Source organism: Petaurus breviceps, unplaced genomic scaffold, assembly GCF_028583685.1.
Source record: "Petaurus breviceps papuanus isolate PSGF00001 unplaced genomic scaffold, PetGlider_PUasm1.0 185, whole genome shotgun sequence".
Lineage (NCBI taxonomy): Eukaryota > Metazoa > Chordata > Mammalia > Diprotodontia > Petauridae > Petaurus > Petaurus breviceps.
The window spans coordinates 40,171,530-40,194,739 of record NW_027185797.1 but is presented as its reverse complement, the minus strand read 5'-3'; the positions used below and the strand labels follow the sequence as shown (position 1 = coordinate 40,194,739).

General features: G+C 54.9%; 1 protein-coding gene across 2 annotated transcripts; it reads right to left on the bottom strand.

Moving 5' to 3' along the window:
* Positions 1–412: 412 nt before the first annotated feature.
* CLASRP (CLK4 associating serine/arginine rich protein) lies at positions 413–22,700 on the bottom strand. Of its 2 annotated transcripts, XM_069088988.1 has the most exons (21): positions 22,549–22,700; positions 14,599–14,711; positions 11,042–11,139; positions 10,418–10,519; positions 10,126–10,205; positions 9,921–10,005; positions 9,691–9,839; positions 8,470–8,566; positions 7,305–7,383; positions 7,143–7,216; positions 6,708–6,749; positions 6,316–6,549; positions 5,882–6,133; positions 2,508–2,717; positions 2,296–2,335; positions 1,864–1,924; positions 1,703–1,761; positions 1,048–1,094; positions 817–899; positions 703–727; positions 413–562 (listed from the first exon to the last, which is right to left on the bottom strand). In XM_069088988.1, exons 2-21 carry the CDS (start codon positions 14,695–14,697, stop codon positions 520–522), a joined length of 1,959 nt encoding a protein of 652 aa, XP_068945089.1. In that variant the 5' UTR covers positions 14,698–14,711; positions 22,549–22,700; the 3' UTR covers positions 413–519. The 2 variants fall into 2 exon arrangements, 1 of the variants encoding a protein (XP_068945089.1); XR_011168492.1 differs by lacking the exons at positions 413–562; positions 703–727 and having other exon boundaries at positions 2,292–2,335.
* Between the last annotated feature and the right edge of the window lie 510 nt (positions 22,701–23,210).

The window sequence follows — 23,210 nt, the reverse complement described above, 5'->3', positions numbered from 1 at the left end:
AACTGTCCCTGTTTTGGGAGGATACCAATAACTGAAAGGCCTCTGCCCAGCCCTGGAGCAGCACCTACCCAAGCCCAGTAAAGGGTAAACAGGCAGGCTCTCCCTGGCACAGGCTCAGACTCTACATGGCACCCCTTTGGGGCCTAAGCCCTGCCAAATATGCTGGGCCACGGCTCCCCAACAGGCAGGTGCTGACCAGCCCCAGCACAGAAAGGCCACTCTCTGAGAAGTGTGAGGACATGGGCTCTAATTCCGGCTTTGTTACTCCCCTCTCTGCCTCAGCTTCCACGGGATGCCAGCATCTTCCTGTCCCATTCAGGCCCTGCAGCTGCGCCTGGCCTCATCCTCATGTCTCCCTGGTGGCCCCAGCCTTGCTCCCCCGCCTTCCAACACACACAACAGGCCACGGGAGGAATATTAAATACTGTTCTAATTTATTCCACAAACAAGTGGTAACCCAGCAGCACTGACCCTGGACAGGGGCTCCAGCCCCTCCCCGATCCCCACCCCCCAATCCCACTAGTGGCGGTAATGAGGGCTTCGAGAACGGGACCGTGAGCGCCTAGGACAGGAAAAGAAACAGCACTTGAGGACCATGGGGGGGGGGGAGGCCGAGGACCCAAGGGACCCACCAGGGACAGGGAGGGGGCTACACTCGGGGCAGATAACAGCCCCGGGCTGGATGGTGGCCCAGCACCTTACCTTCGCGACGAGCTGTATTCACGACCTAGAAGGGAAGGTAGACAGAATAGGTTTGGTGGGGGCCCACTGAGAAGCTGCTCCCCTCACCCACCAAGGACCAGTCAAGAGACTCACTGTATCGGGGGGATGGGGACCGGCTCTGGCGGCTGTACTGACGCTCCCACTCCTCCCTCTCCTTTTCTCTCCGTTCCCGTTCCCTAAGAAGAAAGGAGGAAACAAAGGTGAGGGTACAGGAACAGCATGAGGCTGGGGGGTGAGGCACAGGGAGTGGACAAAAGGGGCAGGCTGGCCAGTAAGAGAAGCAAGGCAGAAGAGAGAGGGGCTTCTAAGAAGGGGAGGTCTTACTTCATGCGAATCTTGCGGGCCATGGCACGGAGTTCATCCTCTCGCTCCTGAAACACAGATCCATCTCAGAGGGTGGCACCTGCCCATCACAAGCCTCCAAGACTCCTGCCACATTCAGGACAGCCCCCTCCCCAGTATCCCAGCTTGCTGCTTTGGAGGTAACCTCTCCCTGTCTCTCAGCTTCCATGACTTGGTCAAAACACACAACGTGAAGCCCCCTGATAGAGGACGATGCTCTCTCTCATTGTACAGGGGGGAACATGGACATTATTCCTCGTCCTGTGACTTGAGAACTCATCAAATCATTCCTTGCTCCTGGCCAGTTCCCCTTCTCTCCACGCTGCCTGCTATGTCTACATGGCCTCCCCTCATCTCTCCCCAGCCCCAGCCTACCCTTAGCAGGCACTGCCCCATTACTGCTGGCTCCCTTCCAAGTGCCATCCAAAGGCCCCCTCCCAGGGGAGGCCCTTGCCAATTGCCTCTGCTGTCTGTGCCTCCCAACGGGATGTCTTTAGCACAGCCTTGGACGTGCACACACACTGTCCCAACCCTCCCTGTTCCATTACTGTCTGGGCACTCCCAATGATTGGCAAACAGTTTAAAAGTGCGCCTGCCTTCTCCCACCACAGAGGGTCTCACACCCTGGGGTCCTCACCTGCCGCTCGTGCTCCTGCTGGATCATCTTCTCCTGTGCTGCCTTCTTATCCGCCTTGACTAGAGGAACGAAGGGACATGGGGAGGGCTGGGGTCAGCGGCTGGCCGCTAATGGCCATTAGCGGCCGGCCTCCCCTCCTCCCCACCAGAACCCTCACTCACACTGTCTGTTGAGTGCCTTCTGCATCCTCAGCTTCAGCTTCTCTTGGGGGGTCAGCTTGGGCTGTGGGGAAACGAGAGAGCAGAGGGGTGGTGGGTGCTCAGCCCCCCTCCTCCAACCTCATCACAGAGCTCCTGGCTTTTGAAGGAGGTAGGAAGACAATGGGATGGGGAGGCCCTCAGGAGAGGTGACCACCCCAAGTGGGGCCAGGGCCCAAGTATCTGTACCACCCTGTGTCCTAGAGATACCTAAGCCAGGGGCTCCACACTTCCTGGGATTACCCACAACAACCCCTGGATTCCTGCCCGGGGGGGGGGGGGTCCCCTCTTAGCCCCACCCCCCAAATACCCCACCCCCATCCCCACTGTAGGCGCTTGGCTCTGGGTGGTGCCGCCGCTGGGAGTAAGACGGGCGAGTTCCAAATTCTTACTGACTTTGGCAGCTCCTGTCTCTTTACCCGAAGCTGTGTCGGCCCTGGATGGGAGGGCAAGGAAAAGGGGGGGTTGGTCTGGTCCAGGAGGCCCCTCTAGGTGGGCCCCCTATATGTACTTGTGGCTCCATGCCTCTCCCCCCCCACAGGCCGTGTGCCCTTCTGGGCCACGGCTGCAGGAACTCCTGCACCCACCCCCACCTGCCCCTGGCTCACTTTTTCAACTTCTCCCCCACGGCCGGGGACGCCGCCGGCCTGGTCAGCTTCTCCCTCAGGGGTGATGGGGAGTGAGTACGGCTTCGGCTGCGGCTGTGGCTGTGGCTGCGGCTGCGGGACAAGCTGGGTGACCAGCTACTGCGGCTGCTGCTCCGAGGCCGCGGGGCCCGGCCCCCTCGGCGGTAGCGCTCCCCTGACCGGGAACGACTCCTGGGGGAGACAAATGCCCAGGATGCCGTGGGGACCTGCTCTGTGGGGAGACAGGCACCCCAGGCCCACCTGCCCACCACTCAAAGGTATCCAGAAGGAATTGTTTCAGACCACAAAGTCTGTCCAGCCAAAGTCCTTGCCCTAAGGCCCAGTCCCATTCTCGCCTCCAGGTGATGGACCTGCTCTCTTGGGGTCTGTCTCATTGGGGTCAGAAGAAGTCTCTGTGACTTTGTTCTTGATAACTATCTCAATATAATCGATTGCCCTTGCAATCCTACACATCTCACCACGACTGTGAGAAGGGTCAAGGGCTTTTCCAGACTCACTGGCCAAGGGGCCCACCACACACAACGTGAAGAGCCCCCCCAACGAGGACAACGCTCTCATTGCACAGCGGAGAACATGGACATTATTCCTTGTCCTGTGACTTGAGAACTCATCAAATCACAGGCTTGAGAGCTGGAAGAGATCTGAGAAAAAGAGCCTGGTCCAGCCCTGCCAAAGCTCAGAGAAAGTGTCACTCAAGGGCATACAAATGAGCCGCACAGGGAACAGGCACACAGATGCCAAACCCTGCCTGTCTGCCCTAGGCCACAAAGGCCCCCTCCCATTCCCTGACGCCCTGTCGCCCAGCTCCCAACACACAAGCCTCCATGGCTGGCCTGTCCAGCCCAGAGAGGAACACAAAGCCTGTATCACATGTCTGACCCATGAATGCCTGCCCTGGCCAGAAGGCCTCTGGAGAGCATGAGTCTGCTCCTTCTCAGACCTCCCCACTTGGGACAACTCTCATCCTTAGGAATCTTGCCTCAGACACTGCCTAGCTATGTGTGGGACCGGCTGGCTGCCTCAGCTTCCTCATTTGTAAGCCAGAGACCCTGAGAGCCCCTCCTTCCTACAAGAAATCAGGCCCTCTGCAGACCTTGAGGCACCAGCTATTTAGATAAGAGCCAGGATCCTCTCAGGAGGCTCCTCTGCTTCACCTCCATCCTTCTGAAGGTCTGACCTGAGTGGAGGACAGCGGGGGGCAGCAACAGAGGCACACAACTCCAAGCTGTTCAGAACTGTCCAGCCAGCCAGAGACCCTGCCTGCCCAGAGCTCCTGGGGGGACACAGACTAAAGGCACATGTACATGCAGGCAATCACACACACACATCACATATACACACATACACACAAACAGACAACTCACACACAAGTGGCCATGCACACAGCCAAAGAGCACATGTGTTCTCACACATACATACACCATACTGCATATCCACATGTGTACATGCACACACCAGCCAGGCTACACTGTCAATCAAGGTCAGTGATCCAAATGCCCTCCAGCAAAGGCCCAGGACAGCTGCCCAGACTGAACACCTAATGCGACTTTTTCTGCCAGGATCCGCCCGGGATCCCCTGCCGCGACGGTGGCCTCCTTGGTGAAGCCATTGTGAGATGTTGGGGGAGTCATCCCTGTACGGCACAGCCCTTCCCAAAGGAGCTAGTTGCTTGAAGGCACCCAGAGTTGGAGGGGCTCGTGTAGGGTCACAGAGTTACTAAATGTCACCAGCAGGATTTGAATACAGGTCCCCCAACTCCACACCTAGTCCACCATCTACTGTGCTATGCTAGAGACCAGTCTAGTGATTAGGTCAAAAAGAAAACCAGGCTAGTGTGGCAGGAGCTTCTCTAATGTGTCTGTGGGTTCATTGACCAACCCTTTAATAATACATTCTAGAACGCTGCCAGGAACCCACGGAAAATTCTTTAGCCCAGAGCCGGAAGACTCCCCTACGTTCTCTGGAAACGGAGCCATTCAGGAATTCCTGGCAGCCAGCTGCTCTCACCCTGTCATCTATTACTTTTGGCCAAGCCCTTGGGGTGGCTCCCCTGTGTTCTCCCCCAACATTGACCCCCTGGAAATCCCACTGTGCATCAGAATGATGCAGTGCAAGTCTCTGCTTCATTCCATTTTATCTCACAAAGGGCTAAAAAGGGAAGGAACTCGCCCTGGTCACCCAGGAGCAAGCCCAGGGCAGTGACTAAGGTTCATCCTCTATACTACAGTCCAAACCCTGCCTTATTCCATCTTAACTCGGACCCTGGTCATCCATCCCTTACTCAGCTGGTCCCTCAAAGGCAACTATGACATCATTCAGAGCTGGAGGGGGCCTTCAGGGATCCATTAGTGCATGGTCCCATTTTGCAGATGAGAAAATGGGCCCAGAGGGATGAAGAGACTTTCCAGGTGTCAAAGCCCAGATCTGAACACAGGGTGTCACCCTACCCACCTGACGTTCTAGACAGTCACCTCCTTGGTGCCAGAGCCTGCCTCACACTGCTCCCTGTCTTGAGTGCCCCCCCACCCACTCACCAGGAGCAGTCCTGCTTCCCCCCTCAGGCCTCACAAGGCTCTACCTCTTTTCCTTCTCGGGCCCTGCTCTATTCCCCCTCCCCGCAACAGTTTCTATGGGATCCACATCCCAGTCATGTCCCTGCTCCAGTTCCAGAGGCTCCAAACCCTACAGAAACCAGTGGTTTCTCTCCTCCTTACTCCTAAGGCTCCCAGGTCTCCTCCCAACTGTCCTGGGTCACTCTTTCCCAAAGGCTGGTCTCTGTTCTCCGAGTCTCCCAGAAGTTAGCTCTCTCAGGGCTCCTAAGAGCCCTGGCCAGTGGTCTTGTCTGGTCTGTGCAGCCCCCACTACTGTCTTCCCTGGAGTCCAAGGCAGGCAAGCAGCCACCCCCCCTCCTCCAAGCTGTCATGCTTGCCGTGGGCCAAGGTTTTCACCAATCCCAGAGACCTATCTACAGACCCTTTTGGCTCAGGCTAATGTCCCCAGAGCAAAGCTCCAGCCCCACCTTTTCCAATGGCCTCAGCCCCCTCCATGTTCTCTGGCTCCCACTGGAGGCATGGTCAGAGCACGGAGCTCCCCTAGCCATAATGTCACATAAGACTACACTGTTAGGGATTCAGTCTCCTCTCTCACCAGTGCAAGAGACTGGATCTGCACCCGGGGCCTCTTTGGGTCTCTGTTAACAGGGCCTGGCAAAGGAATCTGGCCACAGCACAACCCAAATGAGTGATCAATACCATGGTCCTTGTTCCAAACTTAGAGCTGGCTGCCTGAAAATAAGCCAGCCCTTTAACCGCCCCCCCATCCAGCGAATCCCATACCTGGATCGCCGCCGCACCCCATAGCCACGGCGGGCAGGGGAACGGGAGTAGCGGCGTCCATCTCTCGAACCGCCTCCAGAGTGCCGCCGGCCACGACTCCGAGAGCGGGAGTAGCGGCGGGAGCGTGAACGGGACCGTGAACGTGCGTGTCGGCCTGGCCGGTAGTGGCCCCCCCGGCGAGAGCGGGAGCTCGACCGTGAGCTGGAGGTGGAGGTGCTGGACGTGCTGCAGGAAGAGGAACTGGAGCGACGGCTGTGGGGGACGGAGCAGAGGGGAGGCACAGGCGAGGTCAGCGACAGAGCAGCGGCCAGGGAGGCGAGGGGAGCTGGGGAAGAGCAACCCTGTCCCCACCCACCGTGGCCATGGCAGGGGCAGGGGCACAGGCACAGACAGTGGGGCACGGCAAAGGTCGGGCGAGACTGAACGTTACCGACCGGGAGCTGGCGTTACGACCTGGCGTGGGGCCACTGCCTGGCTGTGGGGCCACTGGGGGCTGGCCGGCCCGAGGCTTCCCCGGTGCAGCCCCTGCACCAGCCGCGGCTGCCGCCGCCGCTGCCGCCTCCTCATCACTGCCCCCAAAGCTGGTGATGAAGGTGATCTTCTCCTCTCGGCCCGGCGTGGGCGACCGGGAGCGGGAGCGAGACTCGGAGCTGGATTCGGAGGGTGACCTGGGGAATGGGGCAGGGAAGCTGGATGAGAAGAGCTCTCAGGGGCCTTCCAAGAACAAGGCTGACTGTAACTGTGTCTCCTCCAGACCTAGGTGCAGGCTAATAAATGTGGGGGAAACCTCCCATGCACGGAGGGCCCGCAGCCTCCTGGGACTCACCGCTTATAAGGGTCGTAGGTGGGGCTGTCTCTACGTGCGTAGCTGCAGAGATAAAACAGGGAGGGACCTGTGAGCTGGAGCCCATGGGAAGTCCTCTGGTCAGCCCCACATCACCCATTTTAAGGTCCTCAGCATTGTCTCCCTCCTCCCACCACCCCTAGACCTCAGGGTCTTCAAAATCACAGGGCCCCTCTCCTGGAACCCTTGCCCTGCTCACAGGACACAAGGCCCTGAAAGAGCAGACACTGTCCTTCAAACCAGAGTCCTCAGACAAGTGCTCTCTGGCCACCGCCTTGTCCTTCTCCAGGGTCCGGCCCCAGTCCCATCAGAGATCCTATCCCTCATCAAGTCCTACACATACCTGGCCTATGAGGGCATGGAGGGGGGAGGGGGAATTCTGACCCCTAACTACAAGGACAGAGGGCAGGGGTCTACCTTGGGGGGCTGATCTTACGGCCCTTCAGCCTCTTCTCCCGGAATTCCCTCCTTTGTCGCCGGGATCGGCGACCCTGGGAGGAAGGCAGGTTTGAGGGGAGGATGGACCTAGGACCCTCCCCATTAGCCCTGCTCCCACTGCACCCAGAAATCCTCCCTCACCGAATACATGGCCTTCTCCTCTTCCAGGGCCTTGGCATGTTTGATGGCCTCAGCCTCCTCTTTGTCCTTCCGCAGCATCCTAGGGGAGGAGGAGGGCATAGGGGTTATGGGCATGGGCACCCACTCACCAATGCAGAGGTCTGGCCACAGCCAGGAGAGACTGTACAGGTCCAGCGATATTCATTCTTCAGATGGGAGCTGAGGGAGGTCCAGAGAGGGAGGCAAGCGACTGGCCCAAGGTCATGCAAGCTGGCAGCAGTAGCCACACGCCCTCCCAGCTGACACACGCCTGCCCTGTCCTCGAGCCTCCTCCAAGGTGCCCCTTGCGCTCAGCACCCCAGGGGGCCTGATGGAAGCCATAAGCCAGCCTCCCAGCCCAGCTCCACAGAAGGCAAGATGGGAGGTGACCCTCACAGCTGCAGGACCTGGCTGTAGCTCATCAAAACGAGCCTGGCTTGCTCCTGAAGAGCCTCAGGCCAGCTGGACCACAGTGCCTCGCCTCTGGCCACCGTGGAGGGGTTCTCACGAAGAAGGGAAGGGACTTTCCCAAGATCACCTGATGCACCCCAGACAAGTCAAGCCTGGAGGGAGATTTGGGGCAAGACAGGGAGTAGAGTGTCCCAGGCAAGAGGTCAGTGTGGGGACACAGTTATCAGAAGGCCACAGATGTGGAGCCAGAAGGGACCACAGGACTCTCATTTCTAGATGATAGAGGTAGGGCATGGGCCCACTCTGATGAGGAGTGTCCTCCAGTCCTGAGGTCTTCCTTGGCAGCTGGACAGCCACGGGCAGAGGTTACCAAGCACAAGGTCGTGGAGGGCCACGGGCCAAGGTGGTTCAGCTGAGCAGATGCAGTAAGGCTAGAAATTCACCTCACCCTGACCCTCATTTTATACATAAGGAGGCTCAGACCCAGAAGGCAGCAACTTGTCCAAGGCCACAAAAGTGGCCATCTGGACCCAAAGCCAGGGTCCTTTCCTTAGCCCCCATGAAGAGCTGCCAGGTCATCACTACAGGGATGTGTGCCTGAAGAATGGGCTGGCTACCTAACAAAGGTCATCCCAGGTTCCTATGGAAAGGGGGAAAGAGCATAGGGGAGAGGGAAGGGGAGAAGGGAGGGGGAGGCCTTTGGGGCTCCTTCCTGTCCTCCCAGCCCAGGCCTCACCTCACAAAGTCCCCGTCTGCCATGCCGTAGGTCGTGGCCTGCTTATTCAGGTCGGCTACCTGCTCTTGGTTCAGCTCGTCCACGTCCACTTCCACATCTGTGCCCAGAGAGTGCCCATCAGGGGGGAATGGGGAAAGAGAAGCAGGAAAGGGCAGGAAGCCTGGGCAAGGCTGGTGAGGCCGCCCCAGGAAGGGGGAGAGGCAAGAGCCAGGAAGGGGAGGGAGGGCTGGAAAGCACCCAGGGGACCCAGGGCCTGGAGAGCAAGCAACCTGTCCTCACCTAGGGCTCCAAGCAGTTCTGGCTGCAAGACTCAGGTCAAAACCAAGCCTCTGCAGGAAACCCTGCCTGGGCCCAGATACATTCATGTACACGTGTGTGCATCCTGAGTGTGGGCTATGTGAACAAATGCCTACACACATACAATGAGTATGGACATGTGTGTCTATACATGCAAATTCTACATGTGCAACGTATGCAGGTGCATGTTCACATTCTACTACATATCTGTGCACATACATTCAAGGTGCCGGTAATGCACAAATATCTATCCATGTACATTCTAGGTATGTGTTTGCTCATGAATATTCTATTTGTGGGTACTACACGTATGTCTTTGTGCATATGCACTATGTGTAAGCACTACACCTATGTCTATCTGCGCATGCACACTCTGGGTGTGCACGTGTGCATGTACATTCTAGGTGTGTGCTACATGTATGTCTATCTGCGCATGCACACTCTGGGAGTGCACCCGCGCATGTACTGCATGTATGTCTGTCTGCACATGCACACTCTGGGTGTGTTATCTGCGCATGTACATTCTAGGTGTGTGCTGCATGCATGTCTATCTGCACATGCACACTCTGGGAGTGGACCCACGCATGTACATTCTAGGTGTGTGCTGCATGTATGTCTATCTGCGCATGCACACTCTGGGTGTGCACGTGTGCATGTACATTCTAGGTGTGTGCTGCATGCATGTCTATCTGCGCATGCACACTCTAGGCACAGGCAGTGCATCATGTGCACAGCACATGCGTGTTCTTGGGGGGGAGCACATGAAAGCCCCGAAGGAGGGGCACGGTGCTTGTCTGTGGTACCACCAGCCTTCAGTCAGAAACCTGGTGCAGAGGAGGCATTCCCCTCGCCGCCCGCTGTCAGTCTGAGCCAACAGCAGGGAGAACAGTCCCTGGGGGGAAGAGCGGGCCAGAGCAGACGCACCGATGTCAGGGATGACCTCGTCCTCATCCGAGTTACTCTCCTCCTCCCCAGGCGACTCCTCGTCCTCAGGCTTCTCCAGCGCCTTCTCCACCTCAGCCACAGTGCTGTCCTCGTAGGTGTAGCCAATGGATGCCTTCTTCTCTGCCAACCTGGGACGTGAAGCAGAGGCAAGGCCTGTCAGCCCCCATCCCCCAGCGCCCCCAGCCCCCTGCCTGCCTGTGTGCACTTACTTTTTCTTCTCCTCCTCATTTGGCTTCTGCAGGCCCCCATAGAGCTCATCGATGTAGATCTGGTACAGACACTGCTCTTCCGAGACTGAGGCCGAGGCGGGCAGAAGCAGACCGGGCCAAGGCAAAGGGGAAACAGTGGGTGTGAGCAGGGCCAGCAGGAAAGGGGGGCCTCCAGCCCCTCCCCCAGCCCCTCTCAGTCACTCACTGCCGGCAAAGTCGTTCTGCACCAAGCCTCGGTACCGCTCATAGTTGCACTTGCGCTCGTCAGACTCCTGCTCTGGAGAGCTGGGGAAGAAACCCCAAGGCCTTGGACATGACCAGAGGGAAGCCCTCTCTGGGCCTCTGTTTCCCAGATCTGTCCAGTGGGGATAACCCTTGCTGATCTCCCAGAGAACAGCCAGTGTCACTGAAGTGCACTGGCCAAGACCAGCCTGGGGCCCTGAGGCTGGAGGTAGAGGGGGCTCCACCCCCCTGGTGGGGCAGGCAGGCAGACTTACATAGTTGTCAGCAGTGGTGGGGTGTATTCAGGGATGTAATCCAAGTGGGCTCGGACATCAAACCGGTCAATCATGGTGTTGGTATCTCCCTGCCAAGGCATCCTGCAAGACACTAAGAGCTTAACACTGTCCCACAGATACCTCCCGGGCCCAGGTCCACCAATCCCTCTCTCAGGCTCCCAGAGAATGGAGCTGTGGCTGGGCCCCTCTCCCACCTCCCAGCCCCAAGAACACACACCTCCAAGGCCCCTGGCTAGTCAGTGCCAAACTGAAGGTGACCCCTCCCAAGGCCCAGCTTCCCCTCTAGCTTGAAGGGCTCTAGACAAGAATCCAGAGTCCAGTCAAGTCCCCTGATCTCCAAGTGCCTTTAGCACTGCTCCAAAATCTGTTTCCTCAAACCCTGCCAGCAATGTTCTCTCTCCTTGCCCCAGGGCCCCAGCCCACCCTCCTCAAAGCTCTGGTCAAACCCAATCCTGTCCCTCCTCCACTTTCTCAATACTCCTTACTGGTGCCCCAAACTCCTCACAATTAAATCCACCAACTCTGACCTCAACTCTTGCCTCAGGGTACCAGCCCATCCACCATAACCCTGAGCTGTCCACCTCAGTCCCACCCGGGCCTCACATGTTGACAGGGCTCTCAGCAGCCAGGGCCACCGCTGAGTCAAGATGCACCTTGCAGGCCCGGCCATGCACCTGCAGGAACTGGGCGGGGTCCTTTTTCTGCAGGGACAGAGATAGCACTGAGCTAGAGAGGAACTCCAGATAGCATAGTCCATGCCCCTCATTCAAGAACTGAAGAAACTATGGTCCACCATGAGAGGTGGAGGCAGAGATGGAAGTCAGGTCTCCTCACTCCAAGGATGGTGCCCCCAGGCAGGGACACCAGCCTCTCAGACCTGAAAGGAATTCCAAAATCACCTTATGCACCCGGCCCAATGCATGCCCTCCAGAGGTGAGGAACTCTCACTCACCAGGTCTCCCATGCCATTGGTGCTTAGGAAGCCGTTAGCTCTAATTGTTCTATCCAGCCAAAACCTGCCCGTGTTTGCCACTCACTGCACTGGCTCTGCCCCCTGTGGCTGAGAAGGGCAGGGCCAAGGCCTCTCGGAGGACAGCCCTTCAGATATCTAAGTACGGTTATCTCTTCTTCAGGACAAACTCCCAGCTCTTACAAGAAATCCTCACATAAGAGATATGGGCTGGCCCCTGACCATCTTGCTGGCCTTTCTCTGGGCAGGGTCCAGTTTGTCAAATCTCTTCATGAAATACAATGCCTAGACAGACAGACACAGACACCCCAACCCCAGCCCCAGCCCACTCCTGCCTCTGTCTAAACCTTGGGCTTCTGGGAAAGCAGCCTCAGATCACTTCAACTCCTCTGACAGTCAAGCCACACTGGGGTCCTATGTCAATTCAGACAGAAACATTCTCATCAATGACTTTGATACAGACCCAGAGCTGAGGAGGCTGGCTAACACACTCAAAGGCAGAGGTAAGATCCAGAAAGTTCTTGGCAGGCTAGAATGCTGGGTCAACCCTAGCCAAATGAAGCTGAGGACTAACAAAAGCCAAGCCTGACACTTGGGTCCAAAAGAATCCACATTCACAAGGCCAAGATGGGAGAAAGCAGCTCAATAAAAGAGCCTGTCTAAAGAAGGGCCCAGAGCTGAGAAGGGCTCGAGGCTCCTAGTGGTGGCAGAGGCAGCAAACACCTTCGTAAGATGCCCCAAGAGAGATCCAGAGCCCTGAGTCCAGGCCTGGGAAGGGACCAGGTCTGCCGCACTTCGCCTCGTCCCATGTGTCAGGCTCTGGGACCCCAGCCAGGAAGGACCCTGTGACTCCTGGGGGGATGGCTCAAGGGGAGACTGGCAATGTTTAAAACTACTTGCTTCTATTCTCCCTACTGTCTGGATCCCCAGCACCTACCACAGAGCCTACACTTTGCACATGTTTTACAAATGCTTCCTGGATTTGCTGATTTATACTTAAGGGTGCCTAGGTGGCATCATAGCACTGGGCAAAAGCCAGGAAGATTTATCACCTACTAGCTGTGTGACCCTGGGTAAGTCACAACCCTGTTTGCTTCAAACTGCCTATCTGTGAAATGAGCTGGAGGAGGAAGTGGCAAACCCCTGCAGTATCTTTGCCAAAAGAACCCCAAATGGGGTCATGAAGAGAAAGACATGAGTGAAGAGATGCCTGAACAATAAAACGTGAAGGGACAGAAGGGAAAACTGAGGTGGGCCAGGTCTGACAGCTTCAGGTGCTCATATGAAAGGCGCTGGAGATGAGAGTTCAGAGCCGGCCGCAAAGGTACAACTTGGGCTGAGGGGAAGAACCCCAGCCAGAGCTGACCTGCCTCCAGAGGGCTGCTTGGCAGGAAGGGGGAGGGAGGGCGGCATCCTGGCACAAAGAGGTGAAAAGAGACTCCTCCAGGTCCTTCTCCACTCACCAGGGGGATCCCTAGAATATGCCAGAGGACAGGACTGTGGCCAGAGAGCTCTGGACAGGTTAGGATGTGTTGGCCTGACTCTACTGTGAGAAAAATGAAAAGCAGCCTAGGTGTGGGAGCCCGAGCAGCCAGAGAGCAGAGTGAAGGAGTCCAGATGAGTAGGGCTCCCGACGGCCCCAGCCATGCCTCAGCACAGGGTGACCTCCCCCACAAGGGCACAAGGGGCTGACCAGCCGGCTCCCCTCCCCAGGGATCACCTCCCTCAGGCCTGGGCTGCACTGCTCGGCCTTGGAACTCCCTCCCCACAATGCACTCTGCTGCTCCTCACCCTGGATGCCTTGGCAGGGGCTGCGCCCTACCCCACCCTCCCTAACAGAGGCCCGGCCCGTCAGGCCAGCTGTTAGCCACTTCCCATCACCAAGCACAGGCCACTCTCTGTTTCTCCTGTAGCGAGTCGCCTGCAGACAGGGTGGCTGCGCCAATCTGCTGGAGGGCTTAGGACTGTCTCCTTGGTTGTTGTCTCTGCTTTGTTTTATCCCCAGGACTCAACACAGTCGCTGGCACACAGCAGGTGCTTAATAGATGCTCACTGACTGCCTGGCTAGTGCTCCTGCATGTCAGACCTCAGGCCTCACCAAGGAGGACCTCAGCCAAGGGCGACTACAGGCCCTGCTCCTGCCATCCCTGGATCCTATGATCCTCCACTTGACAAAAAAACCTTCTCCCTTCTTCATGTGTACCCACTCCCAACCCCTCTCAGTCTGCTGTTTCAGCCATGTCCTTCTCCAGCTCATTTTGCAGAGGAGGAAACTGAGGCAAACAGGGTGAAGTGATTTGCTCAGGGTCACACGGCTAGGGAGGGTCTGAGGCCAGAGCAGAACGCAGGTCTTGCTAACTCCAGGCCTGTCACTGTGCCCCCAGCTGCTCCCTGCCCCTCACTCTAGGACCTGTCAGAAAGGGATCTACCAGCAGCCAGACTGTTCTCCCTCAGGCCCAGCCCTCCTCCCTCCTCGAGGTTTCCTCATGGCCCGCAGGACCAGGCCAGGCTTCCCAGCCTCCCCAGTCTGAAGCCAGACCACCTGCCACTACCACCTCCTCCCCACAGTCCCTAGAGAAATCCCAATCCTGGCATACTCCCTCCTCTGCCCATCCCACCAGCTCCCTGTCCCAATCCTCCTCCCCTTTGAAGGCCAAGCTCTGCTTCCCAGAGGCTCTGACACTTAACCTCATTCCCTCCTCCTTCTGAGCCCCTAGTTCTGTGCTTGTCTTCTGGTCCCAGATGAGTCCTTGGGGATCACTGAACCCAAATGCCTTCTTCTAGAGATGGAGAAAGCAGCTCAGGGGAACTGCCTTGCCCCAGTACCAGCATGACTCCAAGGGCAGTCTGGACCACACCAAAAGATGGCTTGAGACCACCTCTGCACCTTCCCTGCTTAAACAAAAGCAAGTGGGCTCCCTCCTCCCTGCCCAGCTTCTGTCCCTCTCATCAATGACTCATAAACTCACTTGCCCCATATTCAAGGAATGCCCAAAGGGAAATGAGCCAGGAGCTCACCTGAGGACACCAAATCCTCATTTCACACCTGGGGAAACTGAGGCCCAGCAGGCCAAAGGAACTTGCACCAGGTCCCACAGCTATGAAGAGGCCGAGCCAGAATTGCCATCTGCTGCCCGTTCTTGGGGCCCAGCCCCCAGCCCCGCCCCAGGGCTCCCAGGCCACTACTCACAATCTTCTCGTAATACTCCCGGCGGCGCTCAGCGCGCTTCTTGTAGTCCACCATCATGCCACGAAGCTTCCGCTCATGTTTCCGGGCCTCATGCCACATGGTGGCGGCCAAGCCTGTGGCAGACAGGAACCAACCATGAGGGATGGGTCTGGGGAGAATGGCGCTGCCCCCTCACCAAGGACCAATGTCCTCTCAGAGTCAGGGTAGCCTCTGAGGATCTCCAGAGTGCAACCCCCTCCAACTCTACAGCTGGGGAATGTGAGGCCCAAAGAAGGGAAGGAAGAACCTAGATGTCAGCAGAGAAAGAGTGGCTGCTGGGCCCACAGACCCCCACAAAGAGCCAGGGCTGGGACTGCAGATCCCAAAGGGGAACTTCAAGACCAACTCATTGAAACTCTTCCCCCTAGTTTTACAGGCAAGGGGACTGAGGTCCAGAGAGGGATTTCCCCAAGGCCAGAAAGTGCTGGGATAAGAAATCAGAAAAGAACAGCAGAACAAGAGCCTGAGTGCAGCCTTTACCGCCGGCTGACCAAGTAGAGCTTGAGCAAGTGCCTTCCCCTTTGGTCATCTCAACACCCCCAACATGTCAAGGCCGTGTACCCAGCCAAAGCCCTTCCCAGGGAGGCCGGCAGAGGAGACTTGAGGGAGTCGAGCTGTGGACCTCAGAGCTCAAGAACATATTCACAATAATTTTATCTTTCCCTTTAATTTACAGACAAGAAGGCAAGAGCCCACACATCCAGGGAGCAGCATCTCCCAGAAAGCACCGCAGGAGGAGTGAAGGTTCTGATGAAACATCGTTTAGGAGATAAAGGAGGGAAGGTCTGAGAAGACAGAGACAGTTTTGGGACTGGGGCTAGAGGAGGGATGTCCAGGCCTAGAGACCTGGAAGCAGGGGGGCCTGCAATTCAGACCATAAAGAGGAAGGATGATTTCCTAGTGGCGGAAGAGAATGAAAGGGGTTTGGGAGGATGAAGGAGGGGTACTTCTGGGTTGGAATGATACAGGGGAGAGGCTGCTTCAACGCAATAAATATTTATTAAGTGCCTACTGTGTACAAGCATTGTTCCATGGGCTCAAAAGCCAAAGACAGCAAAGAAAGCATAATTCCCTATACTTAAGGAGACTCCATGTGAGAGGATACAAAGCTTAAGCAGGACCAGAAATAGAATACACTGGGAAAACTACTGGCTTTGGAACCAGAGGACCCAGATTCAAACCACATTTGCTATTCATTCCCCAAGGGACCCTGACTGGATCTGATGGTCATGAAGGTCCCTCCTAGCTCCAAATGTCAGGCTCCTCTGAGGCTCTGCAGAAGTGACCAAAGGAAGAATTCCTTCCCAGCATGGGGGGGAGAGGGCCAGGAAAGCCCTTGTGGAGGAGAGGGTCAGTATGTGAGCAGTATGCTCAGAAAATGAGCGTGTACTAAATGCCTACTATGTGCCATGCACGGGGCTAAGTGTTTTACCCTCACCCAGGGAGGGTAATAATAATACTACTGTTATCCCCATTTTATAGGTAACTGACTGGTCCAGGGTCACACAGCCAATAAGTGTCTGATGCTGGATTTGAACTCAGGTTTTCCAATTCCAGAGAGAGCTGGGGCTCTATCTGATGCACCATGAAAAGGTACAGATGAGAGAGGTGTGCACAGCAGATATGGGAGACCTCCAGTGCAAAGGGTCGTGGAAAGACTGCTTATGGGAGTGAAGCAGAGAAAGAAGTGGTCTATTCATGCTGGAAGCAGTTCTAAAAAGCCAATTATATATATATATGTATTTTAAAAGCAATTGGGGTTAAGTAACTTGCTTGAGGTTACATGGCCAGTTATTTCTGGGTGTGGTGCTGAGTATCTGAGCCTGGATTTGATCCAGGTCATCCCAACACTGGAGCCGGTGCTCTTACTCGCTGAGCCACCTGGCCGCCCCTAAGCAATTGGGGTTAAGTAACTTGCTCAAGGTTACACGGCCAGGTGTTTCTGGGTGGGTGCTAAGTGTCTGAGCCCGGGATTCGATCTCCATGTCTTCTCAACACTGGAGCCAGTGCTCTTACTTGCTGTGCTACCTGGCCGCCCCAGCCAATTAAATTCTGACCCAGCAATACCACTACTGGGTCCATGCCCCAAAGAGGTCAGAGAAAGAGCAAAAGGATCCATATTTATTCATATATATATATATATCAGCTCTTTTCATGGAGGCAAAGAACTGGAAACTGAGGGGATGCCCATCAACTGGGAAATGGCCGAACAAGTGATGGTATTCGGCTATGATAGAATAATACTGAGCTGTAAGAAATATTAATGGGGGTGGTTCCAGAAAACCTGGGAAGAACTGGACAAACTGATGCAGAGTTAAGGGAGATTGTGATTGTGTTACACAGTAACATCGATATTGAAAAGACAGACAACTTTGAAAGATCTGGGGACTCCGCTCAACACAATGACCCACCACAGTCCCCAGGACTCCTAGGGGAACCCCACCCCCCTCCCACACTCAGGGTGCAGACTGAAGCTGAGATCTTTTGGATCTTTTGGACATGGCTAATGCATGAAGAATCTGTTGTGCCAGACCACACGGATTTATTAGGGTTTTGTTTTTCTCACCTTCTCAATGAGTCAGGGAGGAGGAGGGGGAGAGAGAGAATTCTGAAACTGAAAACAAAACTAAATTAAAAAAAAATAAGAGAATAAGCTTCTTCCAAGGTGCATAAGAAGTCCCTGCTCTACTGGAAATAAAGCCCTTTGTCCTAGTACAGTCTAGCCTGTCACAGAATGAAACTCGACTTTGCCCTCAGGGCAGTGTGTCGGTTTCCTTCAGCAGCTCCCAGCTCCCTGGCCTCTCACAGGGCCAGCAAAGTAGTCAGCAAACTCCTGGATCACCCCTGAACCCTGGCACCTCATTGGCTCTATTACCCAAGCAGTAGCCCTCTTAGCATCTGTCCTTCTGCTTTCCAGACACCAATCAACTGGCACTGGGCCTGGAGTCAAAAAGGCCTGAGTTCAAATTCTACCTTAGATACTTCCTAGCTATGTGACCTGGGCAAATCACCTAACCACTCTCAGTCTGTAAGATGGGGATAATAATAGCACCTACCTCCCAGGGTTGCTGTAAAGATCAAATGAGATATTATTTGTAAAGCACTTCACATATCTTAAAGCCCTCTATAAATGCTACTATTTCCAGTTCCACCCACTTCCCTAAAGCTTCCCAAATAAAAAGGCTGCTCCCCAGCCTGTAAGGTTTCCCCAGAGCTCATGGAAACTTCCAGATCCACACACCAGACACACTCCATGAAGATCAAAAGACAAAAGCAGAACTGCCATTCTCATCTGAACACACTAGAGACCACCTACATAGAAGGAAGAAAGGGCCAAGGATGGGGGCTGGGCATGGAGGCATAAGACAAGAAGAGCTTCAATCAGCTATCTGGCCCTGTCCAAAGAATAATTCTGTTCCCCAAAAGACAGAGGAAACCATGAAAGGAACTTTCTGTTAGTACCTAATTATCAACAAGAAGTATGTTACAATGGAAAGAAAACCAGGGCCTGGTCTGACAGGCTCCATAAACTGCACAAGAACCGATTTCAAAGGCCTCCAAGAGATGAAGTTCTACATAGGAAGTCAGTTCAAGAGAAAGGAGAAGCCGAAGAATGAAATTCCGAAGACATAATAAACAGCTGTTCCAATGAGGAGGGAAAAAAGATATAGGGAGGGACCTAAAGAAACCAATGTGTTTGCACATGGAACTCCTCAACTCGCTTCATTTTTAAAAAGCATGCACTTAGAACAAAGTCAGGGCAGGAAACAGAAAAGGCCTCAAAGCATGGCATTCTGGAGGAAAGCTCACAATAACCAGAAAGGCTATCCTTAGCTAGACTGGGGAAAAAGGGAGGCTCAGGAGAGATGGAACAGTGATGCTGGGACAGCAGGCCAGTCAGTCTTAACTGAACCCTTTGAAAAGCAAGTCCCCTGGCTTGTGCATCTGTAAAGTGAGGGGTCCAAGGGTGGCTAGGTGGTACAGTGAATAGAGCACCAGCCCTGGAGTCAGGAGGACCTGAGTTCAAATCCAGCCTCAGACACTTGGCACACTTACTAATCGTGTGACTTTGGGCAAGTCTCTTAACCCCAATTGCCCTCCAAAAAGAAAAAAAATAAATAAAGTGAGGGGCCCCCATCAGATGACATCCAAGGTAAACACTTCTGCCTCTTCTGTTCTCTGTCCAAAGGGCCATCTTGGACCAGAACAGAATAGAGACACTAACCGGGAGTGGGAGCATGGCTCTCTGTCCTCCATGGATCTCAACCCAAACCTCTGAAAGGACTGGCAGATGTAACTGAGAGTCCCACTGGGGATTCCTGAAGGGCAAATGTCAACCATCTCCTGAACAGGGCAACAGACACTGTCAACTGTGGGCCAGTGCCAGGAAAGTTGCAGGGCCTACTTAACAGTTTCCTCCACAACAGGCTGTCAAAGGCTAAGATGGGGATGGGGTGGGGGGCAGAAGAGGCTGGGAAACAAAGGGGCTGCAGAAACAGAAGATGATGATAAAATATTGTGCTTTTAAGGACAGGCCATGCCAGGTGAACATGATTTCTTTTTTGGGCAGCGTTACTAAAGGGGGTCAATTGGAAGATTGCTGAGAATGGAACAGAGGCCTGGAGTCCTTGTAAGGACCCAGTGAGATAATAAGTGCTTAGCACAGTGCCTGGCATGCAGTAAGCACTACATAAAGGTTAGTAGGCATTATTATCATCATTACTACAATCAGATGTAAGTTTATTTAAGTTTTGTCAAAGTATTTGACATCTCATGCTCCTCTTGAAAAAAATATGAAGAAATACAAGTTTCTGGTACTGATGAAAGGCCATACCCCCAAGCCAGTTGACTCCATGGGAGTGCCCCAGAGACCAGGGCAAGGTTGAGGCTTGAGGCAGTGCACTGATCCCATCTGAGGGGACACGTTCATGACAGCCAGGAGTCAAAAGGGGCTTGACAGACTGAAACTAACCATGGTCGAAATTGACAGGGATGTTTTTTTTCTTTGCTGAGGCCTCAGGTGCCATCAATACAGGAAGCTTCCTTTGAGGAAAGTGCTTCCCACCAAAGGGGGTCTGCTCAGCAGCTTCCAGAGCTGCCTGAAGACTGAATTTTAAGAAGCAAACATGACCTATATCCTAGCAACCAATCTCACAAACAAAATATGGGGGAGGCGTGGCCAGAGTTCAATTGAAGATCTGGGCAGTGGAGGGCCTGTAAGTTAAAAGAAAAGCAGCTCCCTCAGTGACCCTCTCAGTCAGCTGACAGTCACCTGCCATGGAGCAGTCAGTTCTGGGGCCTTAGAGACCCACAGTCATGGGCACTGAGAACAGCCCAAGAGCAGGCTGAATGGGAACTGGAGATGTATGCCCTGAAGAAGAGTAGGCTCAGGAGAATGTGCTAACTCTTCAAGGATGTGAAGGAATGGCATTTAGAAGAGGCCTGGATGGGCTGTGCTTCACCTCGGAGGACAGAAACAGAACAAAGGATGAAAGCCTCGGTTAAGGCTTGGTATCAGGCAGTAAGTCAAAAGTGAAAGGGCTACCTTGGGGGTTCCTCAAGAACAAACCAGCCCCAGAGATGGCCTCTTGTCGGCCATGTGATCAAGAAAGAGCCGGCTCCTGGGCTCCCCTGCAAGTCCTTCTTCCATTTCTGGATATTGTCTCGGGCTCCCAGGCCAGTTTCTGTTCTCTCCGGCCTCCCAGGTATGGATATCTCCCGAGGGTGTCCTCATTCAGCTTTTCTCTAATCTCTCTCCTTTGTGATCTCATCTCTTCCCATGACTTCAATTATCACCTCTATGCCAATGCCTCAGAAACCTAAAGATGCAGCCCTGAGGACCAACATCCAGCTAGAACTGTCCCTCTCTAGGACCCAACTGCATAAACCCAGGACACCCCAAACTAAACTTTCTCCCGTTTCTTGTCTCTGTGCCTCTGTATTCCCAAAGACCTGCTGACACCCCTCACCCATTTCCATCTGCTAAATTCCTCCAAGATCCAAATCTGGGACCACCTCCTCCATGAAGCCTTCCCTGGCCATCCCTCTCACTCTAATTTTTCAGGTCCTTCTCTGTCTCCACATATACACTAATTATCTAATCACACTCCAATCAGTAACATGTTTAAGTATGTTTCTTCATCTTCCTACTGTTAGCCTGAATGAACCTCTTCAACGCAGGGATTATTTTATTTATCCTGGTATTCCCAGCATAAAGTAAGTACTTAATAAGTATCTGTCAATTGAAAATGAACTGTTGAGGGTTAAGAGGGAGCTGAATGGGCCAAGGCAGGGTGTTTGAGGTCCAAATCAGGGATACAGTCACGAAGGTCAAATAGGGGTTTGGGTGGGAACAAGTAGAGAAGGACACATCTGGTTTTTAAAACAAGGAATGGAGTATGTGGAGCCCCAAGGGATGAACAGTACTTCCAGATGTTTTGGGAAGAGGACATTTGATGGCTCAGGAACCGATGAAGATATTGGGGAAGGGAAGGATGCTGGAAAAGAAGGGATAAGAGAATGTTTAAGGCACCAGGAGAGAGGGGGCTCACTGAGAAGCTGTTGGCTTAGGAGGAAGGATCTAGCTAAATGAAAGGGAAGTTGAGGGATCCAGGACAAGGGAACTGATGAAAATGAGTTAACTCAACAGAGGGAATAACAAGAAGAGGTACCTACACACAAGGCCCCAGAGGAGGATATCGATTTTGGAAAAGAGGATCCAGCTTAATCTTTGGGGAGAATGGTCAACAGCTGTCAAACATGGCCCTTGACAGAGATTAAAATGTAACTGGGAAATATTTAACAAAATCAATATAAATATAACAACACATAGAGAAAATTACATTTTAAAACTCAGTCAATATGCTGCCAAAGCGGTACTTACATCTGGATTAGTGGCCCCTTTTCTATTGGAGTCTGACACCAATGGTCTGGAGCCCACCCCCACCAAAAGCAATGACAAAGAGGCAAAGCAGAGCCTAGGCCTTATGGGGTAAAGTCTGGAATGGGAGGAGGTGTAAGAGATGGGTCATACTGGACAAATTATGAGACAGAGAAGGAGGGAGGGGCAATTTAATGAAGAAAGGTCTTTAAAAACGTATCAAGTGGGGAAAAGCATACTTGAGGACCAAGAGGGCCAAGATGACGACCTAAGGAATACCTGGCAGGAGAAGGGAGTTTCTGTGTCTAGGAAGCCTTAATGTGACCAAGGAAAGCTGTGTAGGGGTCAGGATTCCTGGGGAGGGGCTCAGAGCAGGATTTAGGAATTCAGGAGAAGGGACAGGGCTGGGGAGAAAAAGGGAGATGAAGACCTAGGCTTTTCTGGAAAAGTGGGGAGGGGCTCTAAGAAGGGATTTTAGCTTCCTGCAGAGTCTAAGGGGGAGCAATTTTGGTTAGAAAGCGATTATAGGTCGAGGAATGCAGAAGGGTGGGCGGGTCTCCAGAAATTGGGGATGGGGAAGGGGAAGAGAAGGAAACCAGGTAGGGGTCCCAAGGAGCCATCGAGAAGGTCTAGGTCCAGGAGGGTCGGTGGAGGTCGGAGGGAGAACAAAGGGAGAGCGGGGGAGGGAAGGATGGGGGAGCACGGACACAGGGCGGGGGGATGGAGGAGGGTGCAGGACACGGCGGATCTCGACGGAGATGGAGGCAGCTGGGGGACTAGGCCGGGGCCCCGGTGGGGGAGGGGGGCTGACCAGGGGTGGGACCAAGCCCCAGGGTCTGGGGTCTGGTGGGGGAGGGGTGCTGCCCCATCCTCGCTGGGGCGGGTGGAGGAGGAGCCCGCGGGGGCGCGGCGACCATGCTTCCTCCTCCCCGGCCGCCCCGCGTCCCACTCGGGCGGGGTCTCGGGCCCATGGACGCTCGGGGGCGGGGACACCACTACCCTGGCCCGGCTGCCCTCTCTCCTTCACTCACCGCTTCTCCGCTGCAGCCGCCGGTGCCGGAACCGGAAGCGAAGTGTACGCCTGCGCGCCGCGCCGGAAGGGGAGGGTCCGAGGCCGCTGGCGGGGCCCCGAACCGCGATGCCGCCCGGGCTGGGCCTCCGGCCAGATCGCGCCCGAGGCTCGGGGAGCGCGCAGGCGCACTACCAGGGAGCGTTCCCGGGAGCGGGGGGGGGGGGGGCCGGACGCAAAGGCGAGGAATGCGCAGACACTGGGGCTCGCCACGTGACTAACGCCCCCGCCCTCCCTCTCCTGCGGCTCCTGCGGCTGAGAGAGCTGAGGCCCGAGGAGCGGAAGTGGGGGGAGGAGGGAGGGAGGAGGGGCGGTCAGGGGAGGGACCTGGCGGCCACGTGCTTGTCCGCCTGCGTGAGGCTGCAGGCGGGGCGGTGGCGGAAAAGCGGGGCCTGCAGTCAGGATAGATCTGACTCCAAATGTGACCGCAGCTGCTGACGGTAGCTCTGACAAGTTACTTAACCTCAGCTTTCCCCCACCATAAAATGGGCACACTCACTACCGGTACCTGTGAGTCCCTGGCAAGTCACTTCACTCTGCCTCAGTTTCCCCAACTGTAAAATGAGGGTAGTGACAGCACCTACCTCGAAGGATTGTGGGGATTAAATAAGATAATGATTACAA